At 34.8% G+C, this 27,451-nt stretch overlaps 2 protein-coding genes across 2 annotated transcripts; one reads left to right on the top strand and one right to left on the bottom strand.

Moving 5' to 3' along the window:
* Window positions 1–249: 249 nt before the first annotated feature.
* On the bottom strand, window positions 250–11,266 carry LOC129278062 (procollagen galactosyltransferase 2-like). Its single transcript, XM_054914276.2, has 4 exons — window positions 10,855–11,266; window positions 7,678–7,906; window positions 6,972–7,106; window positions 250–2,234 (listed from the first exon to the last, which is right to left on the bottom strand). The coding sequence occupies exons 1-4, from the start codon at window positions 11,097–11,099 to the stop codon at window positions 1,977–1,979; spliced, it is 867 nt and encodes a 288-aa protein (XP_054770251.2). The 5' UTR covers window positions 11,100–11,266; the 3' UTR covers window positions 250–1,976.
* Window positions 11,267–13,644: 2,378 nt separating this feature from the next.
* On the top strand, window positions 13,645–27,451 carry LOC129278061 (uncharacterized). Its single transcript, XM_054914275.2, has 4 exons — window positions 13,645–14,019; window positions 19,586–19,746; window positions 23,888–24,009; window positions 24,478–27,451. The coding sequence occupies exons 1-4, from the start codon at window positions 13,801–13,803 to the stop codon at window positions 25,170–25,172; spliced, it is 1,197 nt and encodes a 398-aa protein (XP_054770250.2). The 5' UTR covers window positions 13,645–13,800; the 3' UTR covers window positions 25,173–27,451.

Raw genomic sequence — 27,451 nt, 5'->3', positions numbered from 1 at the left:
CTTACTATTGTTTTCTTTATAGGAACAGGTGTGAAATGATTTGTCTTCTGACATACTGAAGATACAGTAAAAACCATTTTAAATTTTCTGAGAAAATGACAATTCAATTATTGTTTTTCCATACAATAGGTAGGAAAGCGGCTCACATGTGACGTCACAATTCAAATAATAAAAATTCTAATAACTTTTTAATTTTTTGGTGGATTTTTTCTCAACCTTCAACAATTTTTTTTAATTAATTTTTTTTCTGCTATCATGACCATAAACATTTTGTCAGGGTGAATTTCTCCTTTAATAGCCAGAAAGGGCCTGGTTTGGATAGGTATGAATGTGAAAATTAATTATCAGATGTTTGAAGGTCTGACCAACTTCTTGTAAATTTATTGGTTTTTGGGTGATCGAGTCAGTCTGAAAGCACATATCTCTAGAGTGAAACTGCCATTTTGCTTTCTCCAAATACCACTTTCTCAACTCCACAGGAACGGTCAAGGTCACAAAAGGTCAAAGCCAACTTCCATATGCTCTCCAGGATAGCAGCTAGAAGCTACATGTATCTATGGCTATGTTCACGTGAAAATGTGGTAATTTTTAAGTTCAAATGTCAATCCACAAACACTAAAGTAGTTCACACAAGACTATAGCAGTTTAGTAAAGTTTCTTCAAGCATGGAGATATCAATACTGGGCCACGTTGCATAAAAAATTCTATTATGGTAACTTTGCAATCCAATGGTAACTACGATGGAAACGCTGATCAACAGCCAATCAAAATAAAGGATTTAATGCAAGTCACCATTGGATTGCAAAGTTACAGTAATGGTAACTTTTATGCAACAGGGCCCAGAACTGTATGTTTCAAGTCACTAGCAGCAGTCATGACTGTTACAAACTCACAATTTCAAGTTTAGATTTTATTGGAATGGAAATTGTAACACAAATTCTGCAGTCTTTGGCCCTTACTATACCACCATGAGATCAAGTTTAAAATAACAGACTGTCCTGTGAATTTCAATTAATGTTAAACACAGATTCTTGTGTGAAAATGACTTCCCTTATCATCTGAAGCTTACCTGCATTGAATGAAAGTAAATTAACTGCCATGTGAACATCCCCTGGTTCTGTCAAGTCCAATTGTCCATGTGTTATTAACCTGAGTGTTTTACATGATGTATGTACTTCTACAGGGTATATTTCCAGGGTATTTGGAAACATTAACTGACTAAATCTACTGGTTAGTGAACTTGCTATCACACCTTCTGAATTATGTGACTTTGAAACAATGCCAATTACGGTATACATTCAAAGTGATGGAATTGCGGTTCAAGTCATCAGTAGGTCTTATTCTTTTTCAGACTGATTTACATCTACATTTATATGGTGTAGAAGTATCTTGATCATTTATGTGGTAAATGGCCTAGAAGTGGATCTCTTCTGGTATGGTCTTTTGTAATACTTCAAGCTAGAACTACTGCATAGACCGATATGTAAGCATTCAGAATTATCTTATTTTGTACCAACCTAGCATAATTACCATCTTGGTGTTCAATTTACTTGTATGCAGCAATTGGAATATACCAAGTGGAAATTCTGGTGATATGAATTGGCAACATTTCACCCCAAAATTAAATTTACTACCTATCAACTGATCTTACCTGCTTTGTCTGTCAAATGGGCAATGAGAGATACATGTATACCAGTAAAATAAAATCTGATTGGATGGGACTATAAGAAACATATGATATTCTAAATACCATGTAATCTGATTGGTTTAAATCATAATGGTACTTGCTTTTGTGTAGAATGAGCAAATTACAGGTCTCAACAAGGAATCCGATTGGCTAATACTCAAGAAATTAATCTGTGGTCCTCTGTAATATTTAACCTGCTTTCCTTGCTGAATGAGCGAATGTAAGCATGTCATCAAGATCTTGAGGAAAATCTCTGTGGGGTCTGTAACAAGGAATCTGATTGGCTTATTTACAGAGAAATACATCTCTGGTCCCATATAAAATATAACATGATTGGTTTCTTACCTGCTTTCCTTGCTGAATGAGCGAATGTAAGCATGTCATCAAGATCTTGAAGGAAATCTCTGAGGGGTCTATAGGTAAGTTGGTCTGTAGCATCATGATTGAGATTGATCAGGTAGGTAGAATGAACCATTGGAACCTTAAAACATCCTGTCACGTTACGCTTGACAATCTTCACATACTCCTTGGTACGCTTGTAAAATCCCTGTAATAAGAATGAGAGATTAATGTCACATGAAGAAAGAACTATGAGAACCTTATATCATTCCGCCATGTTACGCTTGGCCATCATCTCATATTCCTTCGTAAAGTTAAAAACCCTAGAATAAGAGAGAATGAACGAATAACGGGAACCTTAAAAGTACATCCCATTATGTAATGTTTGACGATCTGCACATACTCAGCGGTGCACTTCACTTGTAATACCCCACTCCTCCCAAATAAGAATGAGAGATGAATATTACAATAATGAAAAAAAAACAAGTACCTACAAGTAAGGTCTTTTTCAATTTCTTTTTCAGATAGGTTTGGAAAGAAATTGATAACAGAAATAAATTTCAGTTGGTCTGAACAGGGCATTAAGAGCATCTGAACGGGTCAAAGGTCATGAGATAGAAGTCAGACGGGACTGAAATTGATATTCATCCATCTATATCTTGCAAGGCAATCACTCAATCACCCAGTCCTAATGGAGAAACCTGTACTAAGATCAGTTTTCATCCAACAGATGGCAATAACTTCCATTACTATCATACATGTATGTAGGGCCTATTTCCACCAGTCATGCCAACTAATAACTACTGTATCAGCCAATATCATATCCTTCTTTGCTTCACAACTGGCATATAATGAGACTAATTATATTACATTAATTACAATAATATTACAAAGGGTCTCTTGGCACTCTAAAAAGGTGGAATGAGAAAGAACAAAAAAAGAGAAAACAATCATAGTGAACCTACAGGCATCATTACAATTAATAAAGCATACTGCTTGATAAAGTTATAAGATTAATGCTTCTGAAGGTTTTCTATAAGCAGGCCTCTACAAAAAAATGTTTTCGTCGAAAAAATTTGCTTACCCGATAAAAAAACTGCTTGCCCTATTTGTTTTATTTTTTTTTAAATTATGACGGCACTAATCTTATTTTTAAAGGTCATACAAAATAACAACAATTGAGAATCAGGTACAGTATAAAATAACACACATTAAAACTTTATTTTCAGCAACGTACATGTAGGCCTGAGTCATTACGTTTATTTTGAATTTTTTTCGCTATTTATAAATGGGGCTTAATTTAAGGTTTAAAAAAAAACCTTCACCAAAAGTTGCTAAAATTTCATATTTTGCATCCTTAAATCCATGAAATGGTTATCTGTATGCCATATTTCCTTAGAATTGTTTGAATTTAGTTGGAAACTATAAAGAAAGCCAGTGAAAATATTCAACTCTTTATTGACTCTGATAAAGATCGTTTTATGTTTAAAAAAAAAAAAATTCAAGAGTGGAGAAATTTCACATTTTGCATCTTTAAATCCATGAAATTGTCATTTATTTTCCATATTTCCTTGATTTAAAAAAAAAATCAGTTAGAAACTATCAAGAAAATTAAGAATATTCACCTCTCTCTTGTCTTTCCTTCATCATTTTATGATGTTACACTCGGTCAATATTTTTTAAATTGTAGTCCCGCATGTAGACTTTCAGGGTTTTTTTTCATGGTGTTGCAGCATTGATCGTATCGTTTAATCGTTTTGATCGTTTTACACTTAGTCAACATGAAAGTCTGCATGTGGGACCACAAAACATTTACGGAGTGTAACATCATCATAAACCAGAGTAAAGAAAGAGCTGAATATTCTTCATTTTTTCAGTAGTTTCCAACTAAATCAAAACAATTTCAAGGTAATATGGAAAATAGATGGCCATTTCATGGATTTTTGCAAAATGTGAAATTTTAGCCACTTTTGGTGGTTTTTTTTTTGGTGTGCATCGGCAAATTGCTCAAGTCGCACATGCGCAGTCATCGCACACATAGAACGTAAGAGGCGATGGCACGGTTTTTCGAGGTACGAGGTACCTGGCGATAAATTATTGGTAATTGGCGCTGATTTTACATCAGTTTCCACTGTTTTTTTACTGGTTTGACATAATCTGAGAGATAGTTGTGATTATCCAAAAGATATTGAAATTTAGAGGGTCTACTGATATTTTATTTCCAAAACAACCACTTGCCTGATCAGGCAATTGACTTTGAGAAATGCTTGCCCGCACATCAATTTCACTTGCTCCGGGCAAGCGGGTTTGTCGCGCCCTGTATAAGAGAAAAATATTTCATTGAAATATATCAAAAAAAGAAAACTCACATTCTTCAGGCATTTTTTACAATTCACCATTGTAAATTGATGTTCTAAAACTCTGTGAGGTAAACATATTAGTCTAAAATGTTAATATATGAAGAAAAAAAAGTAAATTGAAAAAATATGTATTATTAAAGATTTTTTATAGATCTTTTATTTTCTACCAGTTTGTGAAACATAGGCCTTATGCCTTTGTAATGAATAAATTGCATTGTGCATCAAGATATTTGACAAATGTTTTCAGTTTCAGATCAATACACTTGGCCTAACATCATAGAAGTAGATTAATAATGACATTATATCTGAGACAACAGGTGCATAGATTTCTACAGGGAGAATGTGAAAGTATCTTTAGCTTTGATTTATGTTTCATGGCACAGTAAATTCAATAAGACGTGTTCTGACTCACAATCTGAACATTGCCTTTTTTCCTTCTTTTGATTTAAAAAAAAAGATAGGATCATTCTAAATGCTTGTTTACATGTACATATAGGGTAGAAAAAAGACATGGTACAGGAGTATACTGATTCTCTATGCCAACATGAAAAGCCTTTTACAATACACTATCTATCAAGCTACATGCAAACTTGTGCATGTACTGTTCAGTATTACCACATTAAGCAAATACCAAAGTAACATGCACATTATGCTTCAAAAATTAAAACAAAACTGGTTTGAGTTAATTTCATTGTGTACTGCATACTATGAATTGTGGATATGAAACCAATTTTAAACCACAAAACTGAAGACTAATGTTCAATTTTCCTGGTGTATGCTTCATCTTTTTTCAGCTACAGCCTACACTTTTTTTAGCAGCAGAAAAGAAGACTGATGATTATTTCCAATTTCCGAACTCCTGATGAGAACTTGTTAAGGTTAACAAAGGCACACAAAGTTAAAATGACTAGACCTGTCTCAGCTGGGATCAATCAAAAAAATATATATATATATTTTTTTTAAACTGCCCTGAATATCCTTCCTATGAATTTATTTTATATACATTAGTATTGGATTGGTATACTTTTGATATTTTTTAATTTTGAGTAATTTTCAATTCAATTATGAGCAGAATCTAAATGTAAATAAAAGAATATTTCTCCAATTTGAAGTAAAATGAATTAAAATGTATCTTTTAAAGTTTAAACCTATTTTGTACTGTAGTAGTGAATAGAAAATTAGACCTTTAACTTTGTAAAAACAATATAGACTATTATTTTGAAGATGAATTTATGGTGCTAGAGAGGGTATTGGCTAATCCAGGGATGTAGTCATTGTGCTACAATGTATGCCTACATGGAGTACATTTTAATAGGCATACATGGCACCATTATAAGTAATAATCATTTTTATAATGCTTTTCATTTTGCTAGCTTGCAGGGGAGTTTTGAAATGTTGAAAACAGTGCATTATAGAACTACTCATGATAAATGGGAAATAAAACAAATGCATGGAGGTCCTTTGGGGGAACATTTCTGCACAATCAAATCAAGTATAATTGGAAATGTCAAACTTGAGCCAAACATTTACTGTAGCAGTGGTAGATAATCATATCAAACTATGCAGGCTTTTTTCATAATTCAATAAAACCAATCAATGAATGATAGGTTGCTAGTGGTCTCTAAATCTTAAATTAGCCATGGCATTTTGAAAGTAGCTGCATCAGCAAATTATATCTTTCCCACAAGTTGTCTCTTAAACTTACAAAATGTCATTTAATAGAACCTCATTATCAATTTGTCAGTCAAAGGAATACACTATGTCATCTGACATGTACAAGTTCTATTCCCATTTGTAGAAAAAAAACAAAAAAACAAAGTTATATAAAAGTTCCGTATTGTCTATCTTGCATTGAAATTGATAAATAACCTTGATCATAATATCATATCTATGACTATTTCCCATAAATTCAAGAACTAGATTATAATATTTTGTAAATAAATTTTCGGCATAACTCCTATGTGTTTAAGATTGCATGCTCGATCTTCGCCTTCGTAGATTATAATAATTTTTTCACAAAAATTGCAAGTATTGTATTTGTACATGTACTTGATGATACAAGCGATGAAAGATGAATTCCAATTTTGCCAGACAAAGATAAAAAAAATTAATATGACAAACTGGCCACTATTTCTGCAGGAAGGAGGGATATCATGTGACATATAATTCTGGTAGAAAATAAAGAAATTGCTGATTGATTATCAGAATGAACAAATCATTCAGATATTATAGGCCTACAGGTCTTTAAAAAAATAATTATGTTCAAAATCATGTGTCCATGCTATGCCATTTTCAGCGTACATTGATCTCAGACAGCATTTTACAATATTTGGCTTGGTCAAACTCTGTCAGACCAAACTGACTGAATAGATCTTTATCGATGATGATGTGATACCATTTTTCACCTACATTTACACTTTTGTTAAAATAAACAGATCACTACTGAGTTTGGCTTTAAGTTTCATAACATTTTGCTGTATGAAGACAGACATGCAAACATGAAGCCTTGAATGGCCTGCAGACAATCAGTTCTAGTACTGCTACCATCAATTTCAACAGAAGGATGAACAAACATTATGACCTACTTTTGATGTGACTCCACCCCAGAAGTTAGAATAGTATGTTGTAGACTGAAGCATGGGTGCGATGATGGTTTTATTCTCACTCATCAAAGTAGCCAAGATGTCCTGGTCCCAAACAAAGTTGTCAACATCCATGGTCTTTTGAACATAAGATAAAACAAATAAACAGATTTATTGTCACATTCCTTTGAATATTTCTCAATCCTTATTTACATATAATTTCCAAAGTTACTTTTACAGCATACAAAAAATATATAATGCACTTAAGAAACAGAATAAGTGCCTCACATACAATATAATTTGACTGATTTGTTCCTAAAAGAATAGAGAATTTGAACACATTGACATAATATGAAAGTCTGATTAAGTTTAATTTACTAGAAATCAAATGTTGTTTATTTATGTAATTTTATCATTTCGGATACATGTACACTGTATGTTAAAAAGAAATTGCTAAAGATCATGTTTATCAATATATCCTTAACTTTCTCTACACTAAGGATTTCCATTAATCTATTGCCAGATTCCTCAAAAGATAATAAGTTTATAAATCCTTCTCTGTCATGGAACATATTACAAGTATCAGTCAGATATTCCTTCTTGGTCTTGCAATCTTTTGCAAAGTGTTTAGAGGCTGGAGTGGATGGCATTATGCAATGTGTTGCAATCATCATCTATTACATATATGATAAGATAATTTCTCACTTACATAGAAGTAATCAGCCCACACATTACGAGCTTCTTGGAGAGCATCATCTCTGAGAGTGATCAGATGATTAAACCTTGCTGCAGGCCAATCATGAGGGCCTTTCTCTAAGGCATAAACCTTAGGGTTCTCCTCAAAGGCATAATCAACAGTGTGGTAGAGATGGGAAACTTTCTGAATCCATTCCTTCAACATAGGGATGGTGTTGTCTACACTGTGATCAGCACGGATCCTATGTGAAAGATGAAATGAACAAATAACAACATTAAGAACATTACAATAACGGGAATGTTACAAAAAAATTGTCATCTTGAACTGATTCTTACCACTGCCATCAGTGAAATTCTTGACAGACAAATCATTCAATCATTACAATAATGACTACAACAAACAAATGGTAATGGCCCTGTAACATATAGCTCAGCAATCTATTGTAGAACTTCTTTGTACATTGATTGATCACACAAAATAATCAATGAAATCAATCATAGAAATCAGCCTACTATCAAATACTAAGCTTTGTGTTACAGGCACTGGTTTTCATCCCACCGCTGCCACCATAAAGTGAAGTTCTTAAGAGATCATTGATAAGGACAAGAACAACATTACAATAAAATAACAACAAATGATAGGCCTACTTCTGTACTGATTTGAATCAAATTGCTGCTATGACATTATTGAAACATTTTACATTGAATTTATCAAATTGTCACTTTAAAAGTCATCAAATATTACATGTAACTTTGTTATAAGTAACGCTAGGTGATCGAGCATTTGCTTGTGTAGCCCCAAAGCTCTGGAATAGCTTACCCCTGGATGTTAGGAAAGCACCATCCGTAAACAACTTTAAATCAAAGCTCAAAACACATCTATTTACATGTAATTCATAACAAGCATTTTAGTAGTCCCATAAAGCGCAGTATACTTCATGGAATAGTTTCTGCGCTCTATAAATTTATATATTATTAATATTATATAATTTCTTGCGTATTTTCATCAAACTTTCATTGGCATGTTTCTCCTGCTCTCACAAGGAACAACAACTTGGAGCCAGCTTGGGCCACCCCTTATAATTCACAATACTTTTATTAATGTAAAACTATTTCAAGATTCAAATTCACTAACTTGACATAACCTTTACATTACAACACACACATCCTTGGCCCTTTTTTATTACTAACACTCATACGTGTGCAAACTATATAGTGTATAAATCAATCGTGAAACTTTGTGTTATGGGCACTGGTACATCCCACTGCTGCCACCATATTAAGTGAAATTCTCAAGAGACAAATCATTAACATTATCACTTAACATTATCATTTAACATGAACAACATTTACATCGATTATAATAACAACAAAATATTAAATACTTCTGTACTGATTTGAATCACATCACTTCCACAACATCAGTGAAATATTTTAGATGGAATTTACCAAGATGTAACTTTAAAAGTGTTCATACATTACATGTAACTTTGCTGTAAATTCTTATGGATTTTCATCAAACTTTCATTGGCATGTTTCTCCTGCTCTCATGAGGACCAACAATTTGAAGCCAGCTTGGGCCTCCCCTTATAATTCATAACACTTTTTTTTTAATATTAAACTATTTCAAGATTCAAATTCACTAACTTGACATAACCTAACACCCCTTGATGAGAGCACTGTTGTTCACATCCTTGACCCTTTTTATTACTAACCCTCTTGTGTGCATAATCACTGTGTACATAGTGTATGAATTACCTAATTGTCTTTAATTTCCTTTACTTCCTCTCCTCTCGACTGCATCCCTCACGTATGCACATTACATATCATCACAGCTTTCAGAATGAAGTTTAACTATATTTATACCAACCATACATGTATACAAAATCTGACAATATAAAGAAAGAAAAAGGGACTCGAACGCAGTGAAGTAGACATAACAAAAGCCAGACACCAATCGGAAACAAGAGATGAGAGATGACCATCCTAACTACAGAACGTTTCCTCTAACTGATCTCTTTTCCTGTCATCATGATCAAATGGTACCCAGATAAACCAGGTTCAACCTTTCTCTACACTTTGAACTTGACCATGAAAAGGCATGCTCTGTTCTTATGACTACAGAGGGGCACTGATATGAGGAATGTCTAGAGACAAGTGTGAAGATTCCAGTCTAGACTAGTATGGACTGTGAATTTAAAGGGGTTTGAATTGATATACCCATAGGCTTATGTTGCAACTGATTAGTCTCAAAACCTTCAAGGCGAGTATGTTTGTAAAATCTTGGAAAGATTTTCACCATTAAGCCCTGTACACATGTAAATTTTGAATATTATCATTCTGGTTAAACAATAATAACAAAGTGACAAAATAAAATACAATTAGTACTAGTAAGAATTATAAATGAGAGAAGTCAACAAACTCATAATAACATTAACAATAAGAAATGATGATGATGACATAATAACAAGAACAACAATAATACTTCTTATAATAACAATAAAAATAACAACAACACCAACAACAAGTTCAACAATAATAATAATAATAATAAATAATAATGATCAACAAAATAGTAATAATTGGTATACAAATAACAGTTATGATGATGATGATATAAAGGTGCACGAGGATATCATTAATTAATCATAATAATAGTAACAATATAGAGTGAAGAACGTAAGAAAGAATTAAAATAATGTCAATGGAAGAAAAGTGTGAAAATGAAAGGATATATGAAGGATTAATTTTTTGTTCAAAGTAATATGGAAAAGATGAAGAGGAAGAGAGAAGTTGAAGAAGAAAAGAAGATGGAGAAGGGGAAGGAAAAGGAGATGAAGGAGGAGAAGAGGAATGAGAAGAAGGAGGAGGAGAAGGAGGAGAAGAAGAACGAGATTAAGAAGAAGAAAAAGAAGAAGAAAGAGAGATGAAAGAAGAATGGGAATGGAATTGGAACGGTGATGGAAACAAATACAAGTACGACTACTCTGTAAAGAGGACTGTACTCAACGGAAGAAGAAGAAAAAACAGAGGGAAAGATGCAGATGGAGAGATGAGCAGGGGGTGCAGAGTAATTTGAATTGAAAAGATGCAGGGTGTAAAAGAGCAAGACTAGAGAGCAATCATAATGTACATAAACTACGGTGCAGGATTAAAACTGGGAAAAAGTGATGATGGGAATAATACTCACCACAAGTGAATGCGATCTTTTGGGTAGTTGAGTCGTTCCAGGTACCCGAAGAAATGGGGCAAGGTATGTGCCTTGTTCCGAGCTAATATCGGAATGAAAACAGTCGGTTTCTTCATCTTTATTTCGGCTTCAACTTCCGGCGATGATGTCGCCGCTAACACCCACGTAATCCTCGTGAATAATCCCAGCAAAATACAGCAGAAGAGCTGTAAATAGATACAAGAACTCCGCATTTTCGCCATCATAATGACAGATATTCCAGAGGATTCTGGCGTACCTACGCTACGTGGCGTAAAAATATTCTAGCAGACAACGATGAATTTGTTCGGAAACCAGCTGGAGTTCCACCCTGACCCGCCCGGCTGGGTATAGAGTGATACATCTAACATTATACTTCCTTTCTTTACGGCTGTAGATGTAGCAGAAAGACGTGCTATAATAAATGCAATCAAGTAATTGGACAAGTGCATTATTTTATGGGGATAAATATATCTACCGACTGACTAAATAGTAATGATTATAAAAATTGAATTGAATATATATCAAAACAATATAAGGTTTATGTATAAAGATGATTGAAATATCAGAAAATAATCTTATTAATTATCACTTTCTATAACTTTTTTTAATTCTAGGATAAATAAACACCCCTAAATAATAGACGCGTCTGAATTGTCTTCGAACAATGTGTGGCATATTAATCGTAACTGCATTGATAACACACAGCCCGTTTGCCGAGGTAAAAATGGGCACAACAATCAGTTCGTCCAAAAAAACTCGCAATATAGGGATACATGGAGCTGAAATTTTATAGCTAATGTGATGTAGGTATCTAAAGGCCTACATCATAAATTATTTAAATCAATTTTTTTAGCTATCACAGGAGGCAAATTCATCCCAAAAGAAATTCCAAGACCCATTGAAATAAATCTTTATCCTATTATTATCCATTTTCTGGACTTTCAGAATAATTTGAGAAAATCATCAAAATATGACAATATTTCGAATTGCTTGTCTCACAATAAGTGTCATGTGATTCATAATGAATCGAAACATAAAATGGGCTGTAAAATGATATTGTGTTTAACCCGACTGGGTCACTGTTTTCATACCACCATTCCGTTCTGCGATTCCGGCATACAATGATGGCGCTGGGCATGCGATCTGCCCGCTGGCTCCACTCCAGGCTGCCCCCCTGGCTCTTATACCCGGGGGGGGGGGGGGCCACTTACATTGACGAGTGGATACCATGCGCGACCAAAAAAACACGTAAAAGGGATGTCTTTTTCATGATAGGGCACGTTACGTACGTAACGTGATAAGGGTGTCAAAAACACAAAAATAATGAAAAAAAATTCCTATTTCGCTAGGAAAGCTACGTGTTTAGGGTCATATTTGCGGGGATGATAAAACAAAATTAAAATGTTTTATAAAGGATGTCCTTTTTGCCCCAGCTCTACGTGTTTAGAGTCCGATTTGCGCGAGGTGTAGAAGGTGCATGGGGCCGTACTAAACCAAATGGTGTGTATTAAAAGGTACCGACGACCGACGGACCCATCACTGTACTTGTTTAGGGGTTCATTTCAGGGAATACTTGCCAAGAGTATCGTTTTGTTTCCAATACTTGTTAAGGGTAGGGTTTCAGACGCCAATACTTATTAAGGGGTGCATTTTCAGAATTTGGAAAATACGTGTTTAGGGTGCTTTTCGAGACCCCGTGGTCGCGCATGGTATCCACTCGTCAATGGAAGTGGCCCCCCCGGGCTCTTATAGACGGTATAATAGACTATGTATTCAGATTCATGTTCCATATTTAAAACATAGAAATTGCACTAACAGTACATAATACACAATAATAATAAAGACGTGTAAATTGGGCAATCCATAAGCATTGAAGGAAAACAGTATTGCAATGCAATGAAAAGGCCCATTGGTAAATAATAATTTACCCATATGGTCAAGAATAAAAAAAAAAAAACTAGGTGAAATAAAATCCGGGAACGGAAATACGACTGAAGGTTAGCAGATGAGAGAGAGAGAGAGAGAGAGAGTAGAAAATACCATAAGGACTTAGTAAAGAAAGGGAAACTGGATCGAGGGCCAGGGGAACCGAGAGAGTGTGATAGAGCTAGAGGGCGGCCGGTGGGGCCGGGCTAAAATAACTTGATATTAAGGCATTGCAACATTGGGAGAAGATTGCATATTCAGAAAGCAAATCATAAAAACCGGCTTGATGCATAACTGGAAATGACAGAGGCAAGAATGGGAAGGAGATCTATACTGAAGTATAGAAAAATAGACAAAGTACCGAAAATAGACAAAATAGTCCTATATACTTCCCTCACTCTGCACGCGTATATAATAGAAGATAAAACATATAAAAATAAAAAAATGACAGTGAACGTTGATTACCACTAAATGAGTGAGCCAAACTGCATAGAACGGTCTGACACGAGTCCTGGACATGATTATAGAATAATAATAATAAAAATAATAATGATAATAATAATAATAAAAATAATAATAATAATTACAATAATGATAGTAATGATACAAATATGTTTAAGCGTATAGGCCTACAAATACCTAGAATACATATCATGCATTTTTGTGTCATTTGATCACTGCTCATTGTTTGTACTCGTAATATGTCTGTGGGTTTTTTTCAATAAATTAAAACTTGAACTTAAAGGCCTACAGGTGAAGTTACTTTGCGTCGTCAAAATAATTTTGGGTCGATTTTTTAACCATTTGTTTGCAGGACGAATTGTCTCTATCCGAAATATTCTCAATCACGTAAACTATATTGATCTACAATATATGCGCGCTATATACTTCAGCTCGAATATTATCGGGAGCCAGGAGCCAAGCCGACCAGCGGTATTCTATTAACCACTGCTTGATTATCGTATTTAATGAGAGATATTTATCAGATTTTATGCAATTATGGCAACCTTTGGAGTAGTAGAAGACTGCGATGGAAAGTTCTTAGAAGGAGGATCGACGAATTCGGCAGACGAAACAGATTTCCCCCGGGCTGTTATTGATTTGGTGAAAACCTGTGAAATCCCACCAATGTATTTCCGGAATAGGATATTCTCTCCCCATTCACAAGATATGTGCAGCTTGATGCCTGCGAGTAAACCAGCCTCAAGGCACAGACTGGTAAGATCATTTTCAAAATTGTAATAGAATAAACATTAAATATAATGTTCATTGTCTATGCATTGTCAACTGTAAATAATTAAATTAGGCCCTTGCTTTAGTTTAGCCTTTACTTTACTTTAGTCTTAATCAAATTTGATGGAGGGCATCAAAGCTAAACTTGAATTTTGAAACTAGGAATTTATTTTTGAAATGCATGATGCCTATGGAAAACTACCAAAAAGAAGAGTGGGCGTAAATGATTAATTTTTTCAACTTTTTTATTTTGAATTACTAGTATTTTCTTTTCTATTATTTCGTAAATTTTCTTTTCATTTTTATTGAAATATTGAAAAATTAAATTTGTATTGCTGACTTGCTGTATCAAGCCTTCACTTCATGTAGGCCTGTATACAGGGCTTTTTCAGTCTGATACTTCTTCGATTCCAAATCCAATAAGGTATATCGCTAATCAGAACCGCAATGCATTATGGGATCACAAAAGGGGCCGTTAGCTACATGTAGTTCTGCGCACGCGTACTGCGGACTGTCCGCGTGCGCAACGGCCCCTTTTGTGATCCCATAATGCATTGCGGTTCTGATTAGCCATAAACCTTATAGTGTGTTGCATCCTCTTGTATTATGATGTTTAATGTTACATAGGCACTACTTCGATTGTCTTTATTCTTACTAATAACTTTCTATTGGAATTTCAAATAATCCAATGGCACTTTAAAATTCATTTACGTTATCAATGATTAAATTGGTTGAGAGAGAGAGAGGGAGATGATAAATGTCCAGGGGAGGGGCACTTCCATTGACATGTGGATACCAGGCGCGTAAAAAAAACACGTAAAAATGATGTATTAACTAAATAAGGGTGTCAAAAACACTAAAATACTAAAAAAGGGTATATATTTTGCTAGGAAAGCTACGTGTTTGCCGTCAAATTTGCGAGGGTATAAAAAAGACAAATGCTTCTCAGACATGAGAAGGATGTACTTTTTGCCCCAGGGTCCGATGTGAGCGAGGTGTGGGAGGTGGGCGGTACAAAACCCTATGTAATTAAAGAGATTGTCAAGGCTGAAAATATTTATATATAAATAAATAGAGTAAAATTCAGAGAAAAATGCTGAAAATTTCATCAAAATCGGATAACAAATAATGAAGTTATTGAATTTCAAGTTTATCAATGTTTTGTGAAAACAGTTATATGCACATCGTCAAGAATATTCATTAGGTGGGCTGATGAAGTCACATCTCCACATATTCCTTTTTCTTATGTTATTACATGAAATCATAAATGTTTCTTTTTTTCATACATGTGGAAATGATGTGTCCACTATGATGAAATAATCTGCGGCAATAAATAACTAATGCACTTAATCAGTTGTCAATCCAATTGTTTTAGTTCTTGGTAAAAAAAAATGGAATAAACCTAATTTCATATAATAAAATACAAAAGAACAAGTGGGGATATAACATCATCAGCCCACCTAATGAATATTCATAAAGACATACCTAGAACTGTTTCACCGGAATAATGCAAATCTTTAAAATTCAACAACTTCTTTACTTGTTTTCCGATTTTGATCAAATTTTCAGCATTTTGTTTTGTGAATTTTACTCTTTTTATTGAGATATAAGTTTCTCCAGCCTGGACCATCCTTTTAAAGGTAAAGCTGACGTCCATGGCATATCAATTAAAATATTGCTGTACTTGTTTAGGGGGTTGGTTCAGGGAATACTTGTCAAGGTTACCGTTTTGTTTCCAATACTTGTTAAAGGTTGGGTTTCACACGCCAATTTTGTTAAGGGGTGCATTTTCAGAATATGGAAAATACTTGTTTAGGGGTGCTTTTTAAAACCCTATGAATGTGCCTGGTATCCACTCGTCAATGGAAGTACCCCCCCCCCCCCGGGATAAATGTAGGGTAAAGCCTTGGGTGTCTGAAAGAACAAATATTGGAAAATAAATTTATTCATCGTTTTGTTTTTTAATACCATTACCAGTAGTAACTTCTATTACATAAGCATATGGCCTTAATAAATTCATTTGTAAGTTATAAGGGCTTGTCTTGACATTTTTGGCAAAGCAGTAGGCCTATAAGCAAGGCTCCACATTAACTTTTTTTGGTGGTGGCCCGTTCGGGCCACCAAAACCTTCAAATAATTTTTTTTGGTGGCCCGGTATTAAAGTTTGGTGGCCCGAAAAATATAAAGAAAAACATTAAAAATTAATAAATGGGTATAAATGGTTTAACCACTGTCAAAAAATGAAAGAAAATAATAAAACGGCAAAAAAAAAGTGTGAGAAAATTCCTTCCCTATATTTTCCAAAATGTTGGAAAATTCACATTTCATATTAATGAAATGCCTTCCCAAAGTATTTACTTTCTCAAGAGTTGTTTAAGAAGTCATTTATAAACAAGAAAGAAAGTAACTGTCTGTTTATTTTTGGCTAGAAAAGACCGGAAAAGACACAGCTTCGAAAGAAACCAAGTAACAACATACATACAAATGCACACGTGGGACTGTGATGTACTCACCTATGTGTTTTTATGTGTATTATTTTCATTTGGAAATCGGTCTTTTTGAGTCAAAAGAGAGGTCATGATTCCTCTTTTTAATGCTTGCAAATAATCAGGATACACCAGATTTTAGCAAAAAGGTCTGTAGAAGGGCATTTCATTGGTGTAAAATGTGACTTTGACTTGGATTTTCACACTTCTGTGGAAGATTTCTTAGCAGCAACATTTCGTATTGCAGCTCCCCGAGTCTGAATAGGCTGCTGACTCACAGCTGCTTGAAGCATGCAAAGCTCACGCCAGCCGGCCGGCGCAGCCGGCTGGATAAAAGCTACTTAATGCTATAGCGGTAGGCCAATTTTGTGTGTGTGTTTGTGTGTAGATCAACAAAAAGGGCGCATGACGAACTGGCTTGCAATTTGAACTGTAGAAAGTTGATAAATGCGTGCAAAATGGGGAGAAAAATTGCGCTATTCTGAAAATTATTGGTTGCCCGATTCGGGCCACCAAAACTTAATATTTTTTCAATAATGGTTGCCCGAGGTGAATTTCTGGTGGCCCCGGGCCACCGGGCCACCGCTAATGTCGAGCCTTGCTATAAGAATATTTATTCAAACATTGGTCTTTTGCATCATTTACACCATTGGTCTGTCCAGGTTTTTCTTGATAATATGGCAGCAGTGGGATGAAGAGGTGTTATGTCTTATACAAATGCACACATTTCTGTTTACTTTTCATGAGCAGTCATGTTATGATTTGGCACTCAGGTGCCTGAAAATTGATTGCATCTGGAATTGGCGCATTGTTTGTGTGTAATTCAGTATTTTTTTATCAGACGTGTAATCACAAATATAATAGCAGACAAAAATAATGGCAGACAATAACCACCTCCTCAATGATTGGTTCCGGTTTAATCGTTCAGGAATACGACTCTGTCCCCCCCGCACACGCCTTTCACGCTACCGGTACTCCTTTATTCCTAATTCTATACATGTGTATAACTCAAAAGTAACACGATGATATATTTTCCTCTTTTTCTTTTTCTTATTTTTCATCTTCTTTTTCTTCTTCTTCTTCTTCTTCCTCTTACTTTTTCTTTTTCTCCTTCTTTTTCTTCCTCTTCTTCTTCTCCTACTCAGTTCTTCTTCTGCTTCTTCTTTTTCTCCTTCTCTCCTTCTTTCTTTTCCCTTTCCTTCTCTTCTTCTACACTTTACCTTTCCCACCAGCTTCCTTTCATATTTTCCTACATACATGTATCTATCACTCTATTTTGAACGGGTGTTTTGTAAGTGTCAATTTTATTTATGATGATTATATACCGCATACTAGGATGGGGGGTGGGGTTAGCAGCATGCAGACATCTCATCACCTATTTCTTATAATTTATGAATTTCGAATTATGAATTCTAAGGGTTATCAACCTATTGCAGAAAAGTTATCACTAAGTTGTATTGTTTATGTAGAGTTAGATTGCTATGATATATTTTATTTTGCATTTTTGTGTGTATGTTATGTGTTTAAACTTTAAAGCCATTGGAAACTAAATTTCTCTGTATGCCTAGCATTCATGGACCAATAAAACAATCTTGAATCTTGAATCAATCAGATTATTTACATATGCATCTGGGGCCAACCTTTAACGTCAACATGTGAAAGAAGTGACCAGGTCTTGAACCTCGAACCTCTGCAAGAGTAACTTTGCCACATAGTGTAGCTTTGATTACAGGTGCTTAACATACATGTGTAACACCCACTTGGGCATAAATAACATTTATTCTTCACTTTTGAACATATTAAGATGACTATCTTATTTATTTATATATTTATTTATTTTGTTTTATTTATTTTATACTGCAGGGTAGGCCTGTTCAGTTCTTAAAACTGCTTTACAAAGGCACCCTGCAGTTTAAAATACATGTCAAGATAACTATGAACAACAAAAACAACAACAAACAACATCAAAAATACAAAATATCTAACATCAGAAACAATTAACACCAAAATATAGAGTGGGAAGTGACAATTTAAACATACATAGCATTGTAAATCAATGGAATATCATTTCGCTCTTTATCAATTCGTATGAAAGGCTTTGCATAATTTTTTAAAAACTAACAAGGAGGTACAAACTTGTAAATTTGAAGGAAGTGCATTAAATAATTTGGGTCCGACATATGCGAAAGATTTTCTTTTATGTTCAATTCTAGCTTTGGGAAGCTGAAGGGGGCATCGTATTTCACGGGCCGTTTACATACTAAAGGTTTTAAATAATTTGGAACTAAATCATTCATTATTTTATATACAAGAACACAATACTGATATTTTATACGCTGATCTACTGATTGCCACTTCAGTGACTGCAACAAAGAAATTTGTGATGTATTATAATCTTTTTTCAAAAGCATTCTGGCATATTTATTTTGAAGTTTTTGTATCTCATCTAAATGTATTTTTGCACTGCTTCCCCAAGATGTAATACAGTAATCAATGTAATGTAAAATCATAGAAAAGTACAGCTTCTTCATGATATCAAAGGACAGTAAGTGCTTAATCTTAAACAAATTGTCACCTTTCCTTTAATTATTGTTATTGTGTAATAGAACTCTGATGCAGTGAGGACAATAATTTGTTTCTCACTGTTTTCACTTATGCTATGGCAGCGGTGGGATGAACACAAACTACAAGTTTCCATTGATACCATTTAAACCTTGGTTATTTTGCCATATCTGTATTGGTCTGGTAAAGATTTTTAATGATGACATGGCAATATAAGCATCAGGGTTTAAAGTTCATGTCTTTCTGTGGGCAGTTTGATAGTTTTAGATGTATTTGTTAGAAAATTTAGAATTAATTGCTCTATTATTAATTAATTAACTCTAATATTAGTTTTACTTGACACTATTTATACATGATGAGATAAAGCACTGCCAGCAGACTGCACTGCCATGAATGAATGAGATCCAGTTGACATTAAAGTTCAACTTCAATCATTTTGTGAAACCTCCCCCAAACCTTTTATATTTGCAGTATGTTTTATCACATTGTTTCATCTTTCACAGATTCACAGGGAATGGGGAAAGAGTGTGTCAAGCAGAGTAGAAGGTCTTGGTATAATGGCTCTCTTGACGATAGATGACCAAGCATTGGATGAGGATAAAGCCAAAAGAATAGCACATTACATTCAACATCTACTCAAGGATACTCAATGTGAATTTCTAAAGTAAGTATTGTTCTGTACCGACCGCACAGAAACGTTGTTAGTGCTAACAGAGCACTAACAGCACTGTTAGCGAGGTTTTGCCCGCACAGAAGCATAATGTTAGCCCAATCACTAGCTAGCGCTGTTAGACTAACATTACAAGGTCGCACAGAAGCTAACATTAGCGCTAATGTTTGAACTATTCACTAACAGTGCCAATGGCACCGATAGTGACAATGTTAGTGAATATCTATTGCGTGTCTTGCGTAAAACTTGTATATCAAGTGCTTTAAAATAGACCTAGATAGAATTAAAAGGGTACTCCAGTCCAGGGGCGGATCCAGTTTCTTCCAAAAGGGGCCCGGAAAGGGGGAGGGGGGCACATTTTCCCGAGAAAGAGTATGACAAGCAAAAAAAGGTTTACGTCTAAAATTGAAGGTATTGTTGTCCCAACAAAAACTGACATGCAAAAAAGGGTCTTTTATTGCTTCAAAGGGGGGGGGGCACACTTGGGTAAAAATGGCTGGCATGTTTATATTAAAAATTATGATTACTGCTTTGGATCCGCCAATGCTCCAATCCCCAATACGTGTGGGAGAAAACAGAATGAAATTAGATGAGAAGGCTGTAATTACAATCAATAACATAATTCTTAAATGGAAAATAATGAAGAATAATAAATAAAATATGAATTGAATGAAGTGAATACTGTACAGTATTTTTGAAAACATTGATGCCTATCATGCCACCATGAATATCCTAGAATAGAATTACGAAGCCAAGTCCGATTTTCTTATTTTATGATTATTATTACTGTTGTTATTACCCTGTTTCCCCCCATTATGTACATGTTGTGATTATGATTGTGATTGCAAAACCAATATAAGTCATGAATAGAAAAGGTCCCATACCCCATTCCCCTTTTCCTGATTTGACCGTGAACTGGTAAATTTATGTTTCAACACTACACGTAGGCCTATTTAAAACTTGTAAATGGTCATGATGATTACTGAAGCAGTGGTCATCTTTACTTTCAACTGTAAGGACAAATTCAGTTTAAATGAACACGATTTCATATACAAACATGGACCTATGAAGAGATGGACATCCATCGCTTAGATAATGAATTCACTAACAGGTGACTGTAATTGTCATCTGAATAACATCTTCATACTAGTCTTCTTTGGTCCTATGATGGTCACCGTGAGAAGGGACTGAAGCAGTTAGTGATTGGACATTTATATTTCACAAATTATATGCGCAGTTGATAACAAATCAATGAAATAATGGAAAATTGATGTGCAGTTTTTGTTAACCTTTGGTAATCTTAGTTCCATGTGTTTTATTTGGGGGAAATGTCCGCATATTTTAATATAGAGGCAATATTGTGATTGATTGTTTACCATTTAAAATTCAATTTTCCCAAGTTTCTCCATAATATTCCAGATATACGTGGCACACAACATTTATAGATCGTGTATCTCTCAGTGTTATTGAGGTCCTTATGTCTGAGCGGTAGTTAGCGGATCGAATAATATCATATTTTATATCATAAAAATCGTCTGCTCCTCAAGTTTGCTGCTCCATTATTATGAAGCATGTTGACTGAAAGGCAAATGCTGAAACAGGGTATCTGCCAACAAAAATCAGGACCGGGAAACTGTTCCGTATTTGAGTGATCAGATACCCTTGGTAGTCATGGTACTAATGTAACAACACCTGTATGTTCTCATTAAGATGCACATAACCAGATGACGGTGACTATCATTGGATCAAAGAAATACTCGCGTTAATCGTCAATCTTTTTCATTGGTCCATGATACAAATTATGAAGTGGGGAAATGACAAATGACATCATCAGCTCGCCTATATAGTAAATATAATATGTAATATAATTTTTACGTAAGTTATGCAAAACTATATCACATATTTTTAAATGCCTTTTTTATTTGATTAATGTTCGATTGTTTGTATGACTATACTCCACATCATGCTTCCCGATTTACACCTCCAAAGACGGAAGTCATTCTTCCACTCTACGAGCAAACATATACAGCCCCCTTCCCCTATCAAACAATTATTGACTTTTGCCGTTAATATATAATTTTTTCATCGATGTTAAGGTCTATGTATTATGTTAAAACATGGACCTACTATGGTTAAAATAATCAGAATTCAGTAATTAACACCGCGGTACAATGTCATCACAAAGTTAGAATTAATGGTGCAAATCCGAACCCTGGGTTAATGGGAATAATACATTGAGCCTATGGGATAAAGGTCCTTATATTGTATCAATCCACACATAGATCACTATAGTACGTCATAGATTTTGCCTAACTATAAGGCTCAAACCCACTATCAACACCTGTGCTTAACAGCGCTTTCTGTGCGTTCATTCTGCTCATGGTGTTAGTGGCTGATTTGTTAGTGACTTGTTAGCACTAACAACACCTTCACTAACAGTGTTTCTGTGCGGTCGCTACTGGTGTTTTGATTTTGATTAGAGTTGATCTAATGTTTTACATTTAGCCTTTTAGGCCGTGTTTATGCTTCCACATTTCAGGCCAGAATCAGCGTTTCCAAACGTGATAAGTCCAAAACACGGTTGCGTCCATGCTTACTTTCATTTAAACGCTGTTTCAAAACGCCGATCGTAAACTCACAAAAAGGTGCGTTTGTAAACGTCGTTTGACCAGAATCAGGCTTTCTGGGGAAGTATAAACAGAACCACGATCGTAAACGTGTTTAAATGACGTCATTTGGTGCATGCTTCCGGTGAGATGAAAATCCGCGGGCAAATACAGTCGCATTGCTCCATGGTCGCATGTTAACTCTCGATCATTACCTCTCATCTCCCTTGTTACATTTGCATGTGTGATAATTGATTTAAGTACTATCACTAGTATTACTCTTCCAATTTGTCATCACGATGAATGCTGAGGGATTTACAAAAAAAAAACCTGGAACATGAGTTATAATGAGGAGACATCGCCCGATGCCTATAAACAAATAGATGTTTTATTATTTTATTATGTATACTTTAATATTCTTATTTTTTCTCACTATTATCCTCACCATGGTGGAAAATATATGGCTATGTCAAGTAGCTCCATGCAATGACTAAATATCGGAAATTGTTCGATGTTTAAATAACAGTCAACGTACCTTCCCAATAACAACTCTCGGAAAAAAAAACTTTCGAGAAAGGGCGCGCCCAATTTGACCTCGCTTTCCTGCTCAACGAAAATTACGATGCGAAGCCAGCTGGAGTTCGTGATTTCGCCTCTGAAAAGTGAAGCATAAACAGCACTCCCAGAACCACGTTTACGATCGGCGTTTTGAATCGATGTTTGAAAATGCTGATTCTGTCCTCGCAATGGAAGCATTTAAACACACCCTTAGAAGGATCTCTTCTTGTAAGAGCATTTTTATTTTTAAAGTTGTATATATATATTTTGAAATAAATATGTAAAAACAGACATTTTATAAGGAATATGATATAAATGGCAGGGGTAATGTGTGGCATATTTCCATTTAGTGCATTATGCCCTGTTAAATACATGTAGGCCTACGTGATGTTCATTTTTATTTTCATTGATAGAAAAAAAAAAAAACATAAATATCACCTCTATCGGTACTACCAAATTTATTTTCCTTGGTCATATCCTTTTTGTATTCTTACCATGTTACATCTGACAATGATAAGAGCTAACTTCTTTTCAACATTACTTTATTATTATTTCATGTTATTTGAATGCTAGAATGAACATTCTGTAAAGAACAAAAAGAACAGACATTGGTACTATAATGAGGGTCTTCAAGTGGAACCAAATCAAGAGAACTCAACCCATACATGGGTAGAAGTTTCAATAGACAGTTACATGAGATGTCTGATATCATGCAAAGAGAAAGAGTTATAAAAAAACATCACAGAACACAATACATGTACTTTGTTTTCACTGGTATTTGCAGTTTGTCTTGGGAAGAATGTACTTGTAAATAGTCAGTTAAAGGGAAAGTTCCCCATGAGAAAATTGATTTTAAAAATATTGGTTCAGGTTTTCAGTAATCCATGAAAGAATTTATTAGGATTTCATTTTTTTATTTAGGATATAACAAAGTTATTTTAAAGGGATTTGTTTTGCTTTCTTTCATATAGATGGGATCAGCAATGTCTTCTACTATACTTTAGCTCATGTAATGATTACCAACGTTTAGGAGAACATTTTATGCGTAAAGAACTGGATGACTGTGCAGGATCAAAGGTTATGCAGGTAGAAGGTGAGAAAATTGTTAATTTGATTGCTCTCTTAAAACTAAAAGGAAGTTGGAGCAGACAATGATTTCCTGAGAATGTCTTTAAAATCAAGGTTAATTGTGACTAAATCATTTTAGATCTAGATCTGGTTCAGTTTATATTTAAAACCTAAGTTTGTGGAATCCTGAATTCTAAGCTGAAATCAATCCCACTAAAGATTGTCAAAACAGGGATATGGTCATATTGGACCAATAAGACAATTCAGAAGTTTACAGGCTACATGTAAACATTGATTGCTGCATTTATAAGTCATTATGTTCAGGGAATTTGGAAAGAACTCAAATGGCTCAAGGAACTCAAAGGGCTCAATTTGCACAACTCGTTGATATTTGGAAGAACAGTAATACCATCAAAAAATATTTTGCTTTGAATTTGCAAACATATTTTTAATCTTCATGTACGTTAAATGATTTCTTATATATTTTTTTCAGCGGCCAAACTGACTAACCCGCCACGTAGTCTGATAGAGATCTCTGTGCATCGTGCCCAAGGTGATTCTACGAGGGATAGCATATCATCCTTTCTGTCACACTTCTCTGGAGCTTTCACTCATGCAACCATCATGGAGGAAGAGAACTCTCCTGCCATTGCTGTGTCCCCCGATGGCATTCCGTCAATGGGCGTGGTCATGATGTTTACGTCAGGTGCAGGTAGAGTAGAGGAAGTCCTCTCCAACCCACCTTGGAAACGCCAGGCCTTATCTGATGAAGTCTCCCAGATAGAGTTTGCAACCAAGTTCTGTGTCCACACGGAGAGGGCACTGCCATTCTGGGGGGTGCGTACAGGAGCACCCTCACCTGGTGTGCGACTTCTTCTATTCGTCCGTCATTCAAGCAAGTTTGATGACATGGACAAGTTCTATCAAGAATTCACTGGCGTCACTCCTCTAGAGCATAAATCTACGTCCAGCTCACTCCGATACAGTACATATACCCTGTCAACACGCTGTGAGTTCACACTAGCTCATTATCCTGGTTTGAAACCATATCCACTAGACTCATTATCATTGGGATTTCATATAAGGAATTTGAACAAGGCTGGAACGGCAGAACGCCTGAATGATGATCATTGGTCAACAAGAGATCCCGAAGGCAACAAAGTTACACTCTTCTCTGTAAGAAGATAGATTATCTATTCAAGAAGTACTACGACAGTGTTCTTTTTTAAAAACAAGTTTATTATAGATTCACCTTTATAGTGTTGATAATTATTTCCTTTCACTTGTTTTGGCTTTTGCAGCTCTATTTTTTGAGCTATTAGAGAGGTACCTGAACTTAATTTTAAGATACAGTATGTTTCATTTGTAATTCCTAAATCTCCATTCGTTCAGCATGGAGGCAACAGTTGATCCACTGACTCCTAGATATTACAGGAAATTCAATTGTGTTTTTAATGAGCAACGAAGGTTGAGTTTATGAATGGCTTGAGTATGATAAGCCACACGGGGGCCTATGTTGATATACATGTAAGGCAAACCAAATGGAGGCTTACATGTAAGTTATTATTAGGAAAGCCAAGTGGGGGCTTAAGTTGGTATATACAAACCTGTCAGAAGTTGAGGTTGATATACATGTATGGCAAGCCAATTAGAAGTTTAAGTTTATAATTGGAAGCCAAGTGGTGGATTAAGCAAAAAATAATATTTGCAATGATATTACTTTATTTGAAATACAGTCATACTCTATTGGCTTGCATAATTGCGCTTCATATTTCAGCCATTCATAAAGATATTTGTAACTTTACAAATAGAATTGTGGAACACCTCCCTGCTTTACCAAAAAAGAAAAGGAATTACCCATGTTTGATTTTCAATATTTATTTTGAATAATATTTACAATGACTTTATTTTCAACTCTTACTGTCCGGTGTATTTCTGAAGAAAGTTTTCTATGATGTATGTATGAACAATACAGCCACATATCTTTATTTATTCATGGTGTTGATGAAAACACAAATAATAAAAATCAATAGGGGAAACTAATAAGTGTACAAAATTTTCAGGAATTTTATGCAGCTTGATGATTGTTCTCAATTCACAAAGTATTCTTTCTTATCTTAGCACCATATTCTAATTCTGTAGCTGCTATTATTATGTCATGGTAATTTTAATTATACATATTTGGTAAGATGTTCCTAGTATATTTATAGCTTTTGAAAGATACATTTAGATCAGTTTTGAGCAGTCCAGTTACTATAAGAGAGCTATGTACGTTTCGTTTGAACAATTAAATCCCTATGACTTTGCTAATCTCAAATTGGCAACTTGATGAATACATATTACATGATGACATAGGTTAGGAAAGTAAGGCGACTCTGATTTGTCATGGAATTGATTATCACAAATTTACCTATGATTTTCTCCTTTAATAAGCAATTTTCCTGTTAGGCAGTAATGAAAATATATAACAGCATGTATTTACGGGTTCTTATTCTTATAGTACATGTATAACTTTTGAATAGAAGGGCAGTTTAATAATTTTGTGCACAAAAGGAGTAGAAGACTCAGGAGTGCCTAACATTGTAGATACCTGGATAAATAATTGACCATTTTTGGTTTTGATATATAAAGCTCTGGCCCTTTATATCCAACTTAAAGGTTATACGACTTAAAGGTTGCGAGCCTAGTTGCGATTATGATCAAATTTGTTACTGAATCATTTTCATTTTGAATCCTCTATCAAAATTCCAAGGGAGTTTGCAAGAAAATATTTGCAATTAATTCAATTTCAAATTTAGATCTACCTGAAAGCAAATCACTTTACTTGTTGATGCAAGAAGCAGGCTATCAATCTATTATAAATTTGCAATGAAATGTAGGCCTATGACTTTCAATTCTTGCTACCCCAAATAGCGATTTCGCCGAGATCCGGGAAAATCCCTGTAACGCGCATTGCATTATGGGATAGCTTTTTTGGTATTACAACTTCCTGTTCGGAAGTCCAATGCACTGTTTTGCCATTCAGATCAACAGATAAAAACATGAATAAAAATTATTTTCACGTGAAATATATTTTATATTTTTATTCATAATTCAAATGGAATCAAAACTGACCAAATTAAATAAAAAGTATTATAATCTGTACATATTACGCTGATTGGCATCGATTTCAGCGTGGTGGAAAACTCAGTATCGCGAACCTCGCGCGAGCCTGACTCTGAACCGGAAGTTGTGATGACGACCCGACGGAGTGAAAATTATCTCGTCTCGCGCATTATGAGATTTTTGTTCCTATTTGGGGTAGCGAGAATTGATTTGGGGGTTCTAACATTGACCTGTAATCAATTGCAATTTTCTTGCAACACTCCAATAGTGATTTTTCAGACGCATCTTTCAGCATGTATTTTACTTTCTAGCGTGCTTTCTTTCCAAATCCCATTTCAACAAAACAAGAAGGGAATGGGCAA

The sequence above is a fragment of the Lytechinus pictus genome, chromosome 15 (genome assembly GCF_037042905.1).
Source record: "Lytechinus pictus isolate F3 Inbred chromosome 15, Lp3.0, whole genome shotgun sequence".
Classification (NCBI taxonomy): Eukaryota; Metazoa; Echinodermata; class Echinoidea; order Temnopleuroida; family Toxopneustidae; genus Lytechinus; species Lytechinus pictus.
Note: the sequence above shows the minus strand (reverse complement) of the source record. Positions and strands in the feature narration are given on the sequence as shown.

Bases quoted from the DNA above. Each gene is read 5' to 3' on its own strand.
- LOC129278062 (XM_054914276.2), bottom strand. From the start codon at position 11,099: ATGATGGCGAAAATGCGGAGTTCTTGTATCTATTTACAGCTCTTCTGC. The intron at 7,907-10,854 runs GTGAGTATTATT...TCTTTCACATAG, and splicing joins AAAGATCGCATTCACTTGTG to GATCCGTGCTGATCACAGTG. The intron at 2,235-6,971 runs GTAGGTCATAAT...TTCTTATTACAG, and splicing joins GGGGTGGAGTCACATCAAAA to GGATTTTACAAGCGTACCAA.
- LOC129278061 (XM_054914275.2), top strand. From the start codon at position 13,801: ATGGCAACCTTTGGAGTAGTAGAAGACTGCGATGGAAAGTTCTTAGAA. The intron at 14,020-19,585 runs GTAAGATCATTT...CATCTTTCACAG, and splicing joins CAGCCTCAAGGCACAGACTG to ATTCACAGGGAATGGGGAAA. The intron at 19,747-23,887 runs GTAAGTATTGTT...TCTTTCATATAG, and splicing joins ACTCAATGTGAATTTCTAAA to ATGGGATCAGCAATGTCTTC.